Raw genomic sequence first — 12,736 nt, forward strand, 5'->3', positions numbered from 1 at the left:
GCAATATGTGGTACCCTGTTGCAATCGGGCACACGGTCACGACACAGAAGGGCGCGCAGCAGCAAGTCGGACGAGAAGGAGGGAGATGAAAAGCGCGGGGAGATCCTTACGAGCGGAGACCCCACCTAAGCTCCGGCGCTGCAGATTTCGTGATCGCCCTCTTCCTACCCTAGACTGAAGTACCTTATAAAATTTCGACACAAATGTTACGGCAGCAAGAAATAACAGAAATAACATACTATGAGCTATGTTCCCCTTAAATGCTTCTGCTTCTCGATTAAGATTTGCCACTTTTTTTGGCGACGGCCCCTGCGCAATACCAACAAAGACCCAAAGACGTCTCTGGTACCAATTTGGACCTCTCGTCGATAAGAAGGGCCTCGAAAACGTGTTCGTAGAATAGACCATAGAGCCTTGACGGTCTCGCAGTAAGCTGTTCTGCCTTAAATTCGTACGTAATCGCGCCAAAGTACGGTTGACACCTGAAGCGCGGGATGCCTTGGCGCCTGGGGGCTTCGCGCGGCCACTTTACGCGATCCGCGAGGGCGCGTCCGACCTTAGTTTTCTCTGGCCGGGCCTCCTCTCACCTTCAGTCCCAGTCCCCGTTCGAGCCTCCATCCACCTCTCGATACCCCCCACGATTCATGGAAGGGCCTCGCTGATCCTGTTCATCGCCCTCGCCCAGCAATGGTCCTTGAATCCTCCCATCTCCCTTTTTCATTCTTTTAAAACCATGGTGGAGATCCTCGGTCCTCTCCCTGCCCGTCCGCCCACACCTCCAAGGCCAGGTTCAAGAATCGACCAGAACCAGGACGACGACGACACGCCGGTCGCCGCGCAAACCCCCGCGGACACGCCTCAGCCTGCTTCGGCCAGGGCTCCTCCGTCCAGTCGTGGCTCAAAGCGTGTAACCTTTTCGCCATGGCTCCATACCACGATCGACTCGCCCTGGAGCGCCAAACAGCCCGAATCGAAGGAAAGCCCGAATCCTGGAAGCCCGCACATGACCGAAATTAGACCCTTCAAGTCGATCCTCAAAGAAACCAACTCGCCGATCCCCGTCTGGTCGCCCAACGTGGATAAATTCACCACCGAATCCCTCGACATGCTCCTCGAATCCGTCACGCAGCAATTGGCGGGTGTATCAGTTACATCACGACTAGACGCATATATGCAATTTTTCGGTGCGCTGCGAACATACGACGGACTGCCGGCCGGGAAAGACATTGCGGAGAAGTTGGGCCTAATCACCGGGTTCATCCAGCGCGATGTCAGCCGCGATCTGATCAAGGGCGTGCCTCTGGATACAAACCTGGCCAACCAGGCCCTCAAGCTCTCTGCGGCCTTTGTGTGGCACAGTGATATCTCAGGACAGCTGCCGGATGAATTCAAGGTCTTCATTGTGGAGCATGCGATTACTTGCCTCCACGAAGCTAAGGTGCCGAAGTCCGTCTTGACTCATTACATGTCGATTCTGTCCACCCAAAACTTCAGCCCGAAGATCATGACAAATCCTCGAATCATTCGCCTCCTCACGGTCTTGCAAGATGTCACCAAACATGTCACTGGAAAAGCGATCGCGCTCCATCGACTTAGCATCTACCAGCGCCTCTTTGCTCAATCCAAGTCGACCTTTGTCACCCAAGCGCCTCTCTGGATGGAGCAACTCATCTTCGGCTTGCTTCATCATATGAAGGATACTCGCCTAAAGGCCATCTCCTTAGGCTTCCAAATCGCAATGACAATGGGTCCGAACCTGTCATTATCGAAGAGCATTCGTGACCTGTTCGACCGCACCTTACAAAAGGACCGCAAGCTTGTGATGGAGATCCGCGAGCGTATGTCACGCATGGTGGCGACTGTGGAAAGTGGTGTCCACGTTCCGCAAATCTGGAGCATTATCATCCTCTTCCTCCGGAACAAGACACGCAGCCTGGACCAATGGGAGCATTTCAAAGAATGGGTACTTGTCCTTCAAAAGTGTTTCAACTGCAGCGAGCCCGCCATCAAGGCACAGGCAATCGTGGGCTGGAACCGTTTTGTCTTCGCGGTTGGACCGAATGAAACGACCAGCCGTTCGCTGCTGAAGATGTTGGGAAAGCCGATTCTCTCGCAGCTCGAACGGAAAAAGTCCGATAAAACAGGAGCTTCGCCAACACAACTTTCCCTGGGAAGTTATAACAATCTCTTGTATTACGCGTTCCGCCCATCGCCTCCTCATCACTATCTCGACCTGGTCTGGGAAGAATATGTTTCCGCTCCTGCTACAAGCACATTCACCACGGCCAGCCTCAGTGACAATGCTGCGCGCGTTCTTTCAAATCTTCTGTGGGCATCACAAGCTAAGGTTTGGAGTGAGAACCGGATCAACGATTCCACTAAGATGGAGGCCGACGAATTGCCCTCACTTGACCCCAGGTGGGTACGCTCTAGAGTCACTTCAATCGTGAAGGTGCTCAAGTCGCTTTTCAAATCCTCAGTATGGAACGATGAAGATTTGAAAACTTCAAACATCGCTCTTGCCTGGAACAGCTTCTCTAGTGCCTTGTCTCTCGCCTCCAACAAAGAGATCACGCCCTCCGGGGAGTCTATGCAAGCCGTGGCAAGTGTTGTTGGGCTGTTAAATTATCTATTGATGAGTGGGCCGTCTTCTCTCAATGCCGCGGGCGACAACTGCACAGATGTCTTCTTCGAAAGGTTTCGATTCTTGTCGACAACTATTATTAGTTCCCTTGGGGGCATCTCCTTCACGGAAAAGCTTCTTATGAAGACCATAGAGGAGACCTTTCAAACGTCCATTATCCGAACAGGACGCGAATCTACCCCCGGGACGAATTCTGATAGCCCAATCTTGCACCTTCTTCGCGCAGTCGGCATCACCTCCATGATCAACGAACCGACATCATCATACAGAAAACTTGTACATGACACTATCGAATCCGCTTGCAAGAGCAAGATTTCTCGCGGATCTCGTCTCGAACTTGTGCGGCAGTGTGCAGAATTGACCATTGTCGACACCTCATCAACCTCCCCATCCGTTCTCTCCGAGGTAATCTGGACCGCTAGTGCAGGGGCAGCAGCCAATGCCTTGCAGTCATTTCCAATCGAGTCTTCTCGTGAACGTGATGGCTCCGTGTCCCGTGATTACGAAAATATCACCAAAATTTTGGCTTCCGGTGTACAGTTCCCGGCTGCTTGCTCCAAATGGGCGTATCTATTGGAATCATTTGTGCGAGTGGTACGAACAGAAAAGGGCGATCGATCCCTGGCTACTCTCATCATAGAGCCTGTGGCCGAGCACCTGGCGCCTCTTTCTGCCAACGACACGTATTTCCCCGCTGCAGCATTGCTTGCTCACTCGATGTCAATTCCTTTCATGCAAGAGAGGATCCTTGAGATAGACGGTGTATCCCAGCAGGGAAACACCTCCGCCTTTCCCCGGAAGTTTAATAGCACTTGTTGGAAAGACACTTCAATCGGCATACAAGAGCTTCGACTTGTCGCGCGCCGATGGCCTCGCAGGTTTCCTTGAATCTTTGACATCGCTACTTGGGTCTGGTGTCCCATCTTTTCGCCACCATGCCCTTGAATCTCTCCAGGCATCGTTGGCTTTGTGGATAAAGGATGAGCGACAAAAAATCGATGTTGAGCACAAGGTGGATAGCCGTACTTTGACAGCGGTATGTGTGACCAGAATGAAAATCTCATCGGATTTGATATTAACAATTGCATAGTGTCGGGCTCTCTCATCTGCCGTGCTCAATGTCTTGCAAACTACTGTGCTTGACCAATTGACCACCATTCAGAAGTTTGACACCATCATTTGTGCAGGACTTGAGTCCCCTCATCTGTCAAGAACCAAACGCTTCGTTGATTTCTGGATCTCAACCAACTCTGCCTCCGATCCCCTTGCTGCGGAGACTAGCATCGGTCAATCGCTACAGAAAGCTCTTGCCATTCTCTCGGCTGGTGCTTCGGAACAAAATGAGGATGTACAGGTATAGCACACTCCCCCACACAATGTCTCCTGTGGCCATTTTGCTAATCTTCCCACCTGCAAGGATGTCGCCACATTCTCTTCCGTTGGTGAGACTGCTGCCTCTCAATCAGAAATCAAACAGCCCATTTCTCGCAACATTCTGCCTCGTTCGGTGAATCCTGATTCGTCACCTGTGATCGGGATGGAACATCAGTCTTCCGTGGAGACAACAGATTTGAACGAGCCTCAGCTGCCGACAAACTCACTATCTGAGGTACCCGAGGAGCCAATGGTGGAGGATGTCTCGGCCATCAATCCTGCAGTCAACCAGCGCGAAATGTTCAGGATGATCGAATCTATCCGATCGTCATCACCAGCCAATACTCCTGGAAAGTCGGGTTACGACACACCTGTTCATCTCCGCAGATTCCATATTTCTAACGGCACAGGAGCAATTCCTCTCACTCCGACCCTTGCTCCGACAGAAAACGATGAAGGCTTCATTGGGTCATCTCCTACCCCAGCTACACGGGACCCGACCCCTGCAGCCACTAAAGAAGTCCCATCGCTGAGTGTTCCAGATATTACAATGACCAATGCCTCTGATCTGCCGTCCTCTCCGCCAGAATATGCCTCGCGCAGTCCCAGCCCGCAGAAAAGAACGAGACCCACTAGGAGTGAGCGTCGTCGGTCTGCACGGGCAAAGAAGGCATTGCTTCGCAACTCTTCCGGAGAGCAAAGTGCTTCCAACAGTCCTAAGAAGCCTGTCCACGATTCTACCACTGTTCCAGAACCATCGCCACCATCCCAGGCCGATCAGCCAGAGGATTCGAAGGAGAATAATGGTGCTCCCCAGGCAGACGAAAGGCCACCAAGCCGACGAACACGATCTGCTCTTGGTCAATCTATGGACAACAAGCAGAGCTCGGCGCCGCCTACGCCTGCAGCAGTTGAAACTCCCGTGAAGCCGACCGATGATCAGGTTCCTCAGAGCAATAGATCGAAGACTGCTTCTAAGCGAAGAAAGAGGAAGAACGCTGCAAGAGCCGCAAATAGCCAAAGCCAGCAGTCCGAAAGCCAGCAGTCTGAAAGTCAGCAGCCCGACCAATCAGCAGATGTTTCTGCTACTCTGGCTCTTCCGGAGTACAATCTGGATTCGTCCAGCGAAGATATGGAGACCCAAATTGCATCTCAATTGGAGCAAGACCTAGAGTCTGCTGTTGACCTAGGCGATCGTGCTCCAACAGCTGATAAGGCTCAAGCTGTGGCAGAACAAGCCACCGTTCAATCTTCTAAGAAGAGGAAACGCGAAGAGGATGATTCCCGTGAGACTCGGGCGAAAAACGCTCAGGAGCGACGCCGATCCAGCAGGCTCACAGCATCGAAGGATGAGTTGCACGCCGAGGCCGAGGAGCCCCAACCTACGCCGTCTGAAGATCTCGCTCAGGAGTCTACGACTGTTCCACCTGAAAACCACTCCGCAAAGCCAGAGACAGCCACACCTCGCCGGTCCACTCGCAACTTCCAGCGGAGGGAAGAACCTCCACAGGAAAAATCCCTTCCAGCTACACAACTTGAGCTTACCGAATCGCAAGAGCCACCCAAACAGGATGAGCCTGCGCCGCCGCCTCCGAAACGATCGCGGAAGTCCCTTCGCTTGGATGATCAACCGCCGTCCACTGTACCTGAAGAACAATCCATCAGATCCAAATCAAACCGTTCTCGCAGGTCACGGTCGACTCGAACTGAAGTCGAGTCTTCGCAGCCATCTCAAGAACAGCAAACCCCATCTCAGCTCCTATCCGGCGAGACACAACAGCACCAGAATCAGGATGGTACTGAGGGTCTGATGCCCGAACGTATCGTTGTTGAAAACACGCTTGCAGAGAACACACATCTCGTTTCTACTGAAGAAGTAACCGATTCTCAAATGACAGACATGGCTCCCTCAATCGAGCCTACAACTACTCGCGACACCCAAACCATGGATGTCAACAAACCCCAAGAGAAGTCATCAGCAGCTCCCATCCAACCAACTACCAATGTCTTCACGACTGAAGTTCAAACAGAGCCATCGCCTATGCTTGATGCTGGTAGCAGCGAGAAAGACCTTGCTACATTCCTACAGAAGGTTCTGGACGAGGCGAAATCCGCCACCCTGGACCTCAATGGCCTCCGCCAAGTCGAAGACCTTCTCTTCAATATCCGCGTCGCCGCACAAGACGCACTCCGACGAAATTAGTAGCATAGCGATGGCGTTTAGTGGAACTTTTGTTTTAGTGTCTATGTTGTGTCTTCAGTTTACCGTTGATAATTGTTTTTATTCCCCACATGCATTTTACATCCACAAAAAACAGCGACTATTGCATCATGCTTTCTTTTCGGTGAGATTTGCTACTCTCTTGACTATTTTGTACTTTACTATGCTCGTCAAAACCTCGAATGGATGATCGAAGATATCACACGTTTTGATACAGAATACGGTACATGAGAAGTTGGGTGACCCCTTTGCATAAAATGTAGAGCTCAGGAGGCTTTAATGGGATTTTGTATCATCAAAGTTTTCCCATACCGCCATGAGATGGAAACCATGGAAATATATTCATTTGACACCAAGTAGATGCGAAGCTTTGGAGTACTTTGAAAGGAAGCTGCTGGAATGCGCTGTTTCTCTCTTGAGGTTGACATTGCTTCGTAAGCAGCGGTAGAGGCCAATGACGTCGCGCGCAAGCGGCAGTATTTCCTCTCCGCCCGGAAAAAAAATTCGCGGGGCACAGCACTTTCCCCCCACTTCACTCACTTGCATCCTGTGCAATCCCCTATACAACTGTCGCAATTGTTTAAGTCGTGTTCGACAAAAAGAAAAACGACAAAATGGCCAAGCCTTTCGACCCCGAGACTGCCGAGAACTTCGAGGATGTACGTCGCACCAGATCCTTGTCCGCTTCCATAGACCGCGAAGATCCGCCTCAGTATACTGACAATTTACAGATGGAGAAGCAGTTCGCTGTGAAGGGTTAGTGACTATGTCGATTCAACATATGCGCAGACCACCGACTCGAGCTTGGACGCGCGCTTTAAACCCCTGGAAACTGACATTGGATCCTCCAAATAGCTGTCGAACACCTCATGACATATTGGGCTATCCTCGAGAAGGTCAAGGGCTCGCAGCTGCGCCTGACCAAGATGGACGACGAGATCTATGAATCCTTCATGAAGGAGTTCCCCGAGTTCGACCCCGCCGGTACCATCAATGAGGACGAGATGAAGAGCAAGGCTGGCAAGGAGAAGTGGCGTAAATGGGTGAACCAGTTCGAAAAGAAGATCGAGGATTACAACTTTGGTACTATCGTCCGTACTCGCGCCGATGTCGAGTATGACCAGGACACCACCATCTTCGGTGTGCGCATGCAGTTCTACGCTGTTGAGATTGCTCGGTGAGTCTCCTTCACCCAAGAGGTCTATTGAATCGTCAAACTAACCTCCTTGATTCTAGCAACCGCGCTGGTCTGAACGACTGGATCTATGAGCGCTCTCAGAAGGCCAGCAAATGATCGCGTATCACATTTCCTCTTTTTCGCTGTGCTTGGCGATACGTCTCGAGTACGGTTCCACATCCGGGCCCCGACACCGACGGCATGCACCGATTCCTCTTTGCTCCGTGTGATACAAAGGAAGCGCGATTTCGCGCCTGTACATTTTCGTGCAGTCGGGACGTGACTATACGGACTGGGTTCTAGTTACGATTGATAGACAAAATGATTTGTAAGTATGGTACCTTAGGATTTGGCACAAGGCCGTTTTGCCCTGGGCCCCCTATGGAACGGATTCGTGGGCGATTAGCAATATACCCGCAAATAAACTGCATTTGACGAATATTTCATTCATTTCTTAGCTGTTATTCCCTTTCGCTCGTGAGTACAAAGATGGGCGACGAGTATGAAACATGTGACCGGCTTCGAACAAACACGTCCCACTCTTTGTTGATGTATTTTCTTCTTACGCGTTCCATGATTCAACACTCAAAAATTTAGAATTGTTCTCAGGCCACAAAACCCAGGAAAAGAGGAAGGTGCAGCGTGTTGCCTTGACAAAACGGAAATCGCGCAGGCGCCAACCCATCCGTGGAAATATGAGTCTTCAGACTCCCGCGCCTCTTTCCCCCTCAACGCGTCTTCTGCAACTTCGCTGAACTGATGGAAACAATGGATCGGATCCCCAAACCCCCGAAACTGACGTTTGCGAAGCTGAGCAAGAATCGAGCAACGAATCAATGTCCAGCTGGAAGTCCCTCTTTAACTTCACGGCTCGAAGCCACCTCCCGAGTCTGATCATTGGATCCATCTTCGCACTTCTTGCCGGCTGTGTGACCCCCGTGCTGGCAGTCTTCTTCGGTGATGTGTTTGATGCCTTCACGGTATTCGGCGCCGGACAGATAGAGGTTGACGAGCTGCATCGCAAGATAGGGAAGGGTTGCCTGGGCATGGTCGGGCTTGGAACAGCAGGATGGTTTCTCAACGGCGCTTACTACGCCGCATTCATCGCCTTTGCGGAGCTCCAGGTGTCGACTATTCGAGAAAATGTCTTTATTGAGCTGCTGAGTCGTGACCTGGCATGGTTTGAGGCTCAAACAGAAGGATCTGGTGCTCTCTTTTCCGGCATCCAAGCGTGTGTTTCCCCCCAACTTCTCCCTCCAAGCATTACAAAAGGAAACGCACTGACAACTCGATAAAGACAAATGCAGGACTTGAAAATGGCAACCTCGCAGCCTCTGGGTCTGATCATACAGTACTCGTGCCGATCGATCGCGTCGCTTATCCTGGGCTTCTACACTTCGTGGAGTCTGTCGCTCGTCACTCTCGCAGGTATTCCGGTATTCTCCTCCATAATCGCTTACCTCTCCACAAGGATGAAGATGAGCATCACGGCTCAACAGGGTGAGCTCACTCAGGCTTCCAAAACCGCGAGTAACGCCATCGCCAACATCGACACAGTGAAATGTCTCAACGGCCAGCGGATTGAAGTTCGCAAGTTCTCACACAGAATCCACAATGCCGCTTTTTACTACCTCCGACAGGCAAGACTGAACTCCCTCCAAATCGCGTTCATCCGATGGATGATATTCGGGATGTTCGTGCAAGGGTTCTGGTATGGAAGTGCGCTGGCTCGAGCAGACAAGCTGACATCTGGTCAAGTGCTTCGCACATTCTGGGCTTGCCTAACTGCAGCGCAATCAATTGAACAGATTCTACCTCAGATTATTGTGATTGAAAAGGGAAAGGTTGCTGGAATGCAGCTGAAGTCTATCATCCAGACTCGCAAGGAAGACAGAAGACAAAGTGAGACGCATGGCCTTTCGTACCCCTCGCATTGCGAGGGTGATATTGAAGTCAGAAACGTGTGTCTACCCATAAAAACAGAATTTTTACAGTCGCTAACATCATAGTCAGGTCTCATTCGCATACCCAAGTCAACCAGACAGGCAAGTTCTATGGCCATCGTCCTTCTTCTTTCCCGCCGGAGAAACCACATTTGTGATCGGCAAGAGCGGATCAGGCAAAAGCACACTCGGTCAACTACTCATGCGGTTCTATGTTCCAAAGTCGGGTCAAATATTCATCGATGGAAAGCCCCTGAGCAGTTTGAATACCCACTGGATCCGAAATAACATTACGCTCCTCGAGCAACGCAGCGTTCTGTTCAACGATACGGTTCTGCAAAACATTGCCTTTGGAAGCAGAAACCCCCACCTGGCGCTGACGGATCAGTTAACGAACGCAGTTGACCTCGCCGCGCTCCAGAATACGATTGACGGTCTGCCCAAGGGTCTGGATACATGTGTCGGCCCCGGTGGAAGTTTCTTGAGTGGCGGACAACGACAGCGACTTGCGATTGCCCGAGCAAGAATGCGCGATACGCCGATCCTTATTCTGGATGAGCCCACCAGTGCTCTGGATCATACAAGTCGAATTGCAGTGATGCAAGCCATCCGGGAGTGGCGCAAGGGAAAGACCACGATCATCATTACCCATGACATGGCCCAGATTCAAGCTCATGACTTTGTTTACATCCTGGAGAATGGCCATACTGTCTATTCCGGATATCGACGACATGTCGAGATTGAACCGGGAGCACGTAAATACTTTGAGACGGAGCGTCAGCGCGAACCAAAGGAGTCGAAGCCGCTTGAGAAACACCTGAGTCAAGCATCCAGCTTCTACCATGAGGGTTCGCATTATGATGATTCGGACAATACTCTAGAGGATCTCCACCCTGTCATGCCTCGACGGGCGCGTCAGGACACCAGAAAGTCATGGGCACAGCACCACCTTCCTCCAAGCTTCCGCACGAGCACATTCCAAATGGCTTCGATGCAATACGGTACGTCCCTCAACCGCTCTGATGACCTTCCGAATGCCAGCTCGAATGCTCGGACAAGCAAGAATTCCCCCACACTGGACATACTAGATGAACGCCCGCCAAGGAGAGAGGTGACCTCCTCAGGCTGGCTCGATGACCCCCAGGTAAGACCCACTGGAAATCAAATGCGTAAGATGAAGGGGAAGGCCCCAGACGTCGAAAGAGCAGACGTAAGATCGCTCCATGATTCACACATCCCAGTCCGACAGGACTCGAATCGGGATAGAATATCCCACCGGCAGTCGCTTAGACATCTGAGAATATCGAAGCGATTGAAGAAGCAAAAGGCAACGCCACTTTCTACGATCATGGGTACGATGATTCCCAGCCTGACTTACAAGCAACAGTTCATTCTGTTTTTGGGCGTCATATCTTCTCTTGCCCACGCTAGTGCAACCCCAATTTTCTCATACTGTCTCTCCAAGCTCTTCGCCACTTTCTATGCAGGAAGCGATAGTGCAAAGCTAGCCATGAAGTGGTCCCTCGCAGTACTGGGTGTGTCTGTCGGGGACGGCCTCGCTTCGTTCTTCATGCACTATTTCCTAGAATTCTCCGGCGAAATCTGGATGGATACTATCCGCAACCGGGCATTCAAACGAATCATGGACCAGCCTAAGGCATGGTTCGAGAAGGATGGAAATAGCGCTCCAAAACTAGTGGCGTATTTGGACCAAAATGGCGAGGACATGCGCAACCTGCTAGGCCGGTTTGCTGGATATGTCATCGTGGCAATTTCGATCACCGCCATGGCCATCATCTGGAGTTTGATTGTGTGCTGGAAATTGACTCTTGTTGCTCTGGCTTGTGGGCCTTTTATTTATGCCATCACTCGTGGCTTCGAGGTAATTAATGGCATGTGGGAGCGACGGGGCAATGCAGCTAACAGCCTCGTCTTTGAGATTTTCGACGAGACCTTTTCGGAAATCCGGACGGTGCGGACCTTGACTTTGGAAGGATATTTCCACCATAAGCATCTGAATGCGGTCTCGAACTCTTTGACGGTGGGCTTGAAGCGGGCCATTTACACAGGCTTGCTTTTCGGCATGGTTGAGTCGACCGTGATATTTGCCAGTGGTATGTGTAGTGTCCCCAGTAGCGCAGAGTGTGAATTTTGCTAACACGAGTGATTACAGCGTTAATCTTCTACTATGGAGGAGCCCTTGTGGGCTATGAATACGACGTGAATTCCGTGATGATGGTGTTTTCGATGCTTCTTTTCAGTATTGGGTACGCGGCCCAGATTCTATCGTGGAGTGAGTATCCCAATCCCTATTGCTGTTGTGTCTTTACTGACAACGACGCAAAAATAGTTCCCCAGATCAACACCTCCCGCGAAATCGCATCGAAGCTCCTCCGACTTGCAGCACTGCCCCGCGACCAATCTCACGAGCACAAGGGCCACATTGAGGCCACCACTCTTACCCCAATCATGTTAAGCAAGACCAATTTCCGATACCCATCGCGACCCAAGACGCTCGTCCTGAAAGATGTGTCAATCACCATCCAGCAAAACTCATGCACCGCTATTGTCGGTCGTTCTGGATCGGGCAAGTCCACCATCGCCTCCCTCATCCTAGCCTTGTATGAGGCTCCCATCACCCCATCTGGTCGAGCTACTGTGACCCTCGGTGGCCGTGATATTCTGCACCTACATGTCCCCACCCTTCGCTCACAGATCGCAGTCGTCTCACAGCAACCCACTCTCTTCCCCGGCACAATCAGTGACAACATCACCTACGGTATGGACATGCACTCCCCACTAACCTCAACCTTCCATGTTCGCGCGGCCGCCGGAGCTGCCGGAATTGACGATTTCATCTCGTCGCTGCCAATGGGCTACGAGACCGTCGTCGGAGACGGGGGCATTGGCCTTTCAGACGGCCAGAAGCAGCGTCTCGTGATCGCCCGCGCTCTTATCCGTCAGCCCCAGATCCTCATCCTGGATGAAGCTACCTCTAGCCTTGATCCGGCCGGCGCCCGAATCGTCCGGCGTACGATTCGTCGGCTTGTCGCTGCTCGCAAGAACCTGACCGTCCTCATCATCACGCACGCCAAGGAGATGATTGAGATCGCGGACCATGTCGTTGTCCTGGATCAGGGCGTTGTCGTTGAGGATGGGTCTTACCAGGAGCTAGCGCATCACGCCGGCGGGAAATTGTACGAGTTGATCCACGATGGAAACTCGGATGTTTGAAATCTCGTAGCATATTTCACTTAAACTTCCCGGTGAAACCCGCTGTTTTTGTCGCATTTGGGCCGGGCGGCCGATCAAAATCCTGCTCATTTGCTGTCATCTGCCTGTCATTCTTCTTATCGTTACTTTTGTATTTTTTATTT

General features: G+C 51.5%; 3 protein-coding genes across 3 annotated transcripts; all 3 read left to right on the plus strand.

Moving 5' to 3' along the window:
• Nucleotides 1-733: 733 nt before the first annotated feature.
• On the plus strand, nt 734-6,221 carry N7532_009477 (uncharacterized protein; the record flags this gene model as incomplete). Its single annotated transcript, XM_056621968.1, has 4 exons — nt 734-3,404; nt 3,454-3,680; nt 3,735-3,998; nt 4,062-6,221. 4 exons carry the CDS (start codon nt 734-736, stop codon nt 6,219-6,221), a joined length of 5,322 nt encoding a protein of 1,773 aa, XP_056472774.1.
• A 632-nt stretch (nt 6,222-6,853) lies between these two features.
• N7532_009478 (polysaccharide biosynthesis domain-containing protein) lies at nt 6,854-7,533 on the plus strand (the record flags this gene model as incomplete). The annotated part of the gene is made up of 4 exons (XM_056621969.1): nt 6,854-6,898; nt 6,971-6,995; nt 7,095-7,416; nt 7,476-7,533. 4 exons carry the CDS (start codon nt 6,854-6,856, stop codon nt 7,531-7,533), a joined length of 450 nt encoding a protein of 149 aa, XP_056472775.1.
• A 719-nt stretch (nt 7,534-8,252) lies between these two features.
• Nucleotides 8,253-12,593, plus strand: N7532_009479 (ABC transporter ATP-binding protein; the record flags this gene model as incomplete). The annotated part of the gene is made up of 5 exons (XM_056621970.1): nt 8,253-8,647; nt 8,714-9,377; nt 9,430-11,473; nt 11,533-11,652; nt 11,710-12,593. The coding sequence occupies 5 exons, from the start codon at nt 8,253-8,255 to the stop codon at nt 12,591-12,593; spliced, it is 4,107 nt and encodes a 1,368-aa protein (XP_056472776.1).
• Between the last annotated feature and the right edge of the window lie 143 nt (nt 12,594-12,736).

The sequence above is a fragment of the Penicillium argentinense genome, assembly GCF_028826775.1.
Source record: "Penicillium argentinense strain IBT 30761 chromosome Unknown utg000009l_segment0_segment0, whole genome shotgun sequence".
Taxonomy (NCBI): domain Eukaryota; kingdom Fungi; phylum Ascomycota; class Eurotiomycetes; order Eurotiales; family Aspergillaceae; genus Penicillium; species Penicillium argentinense.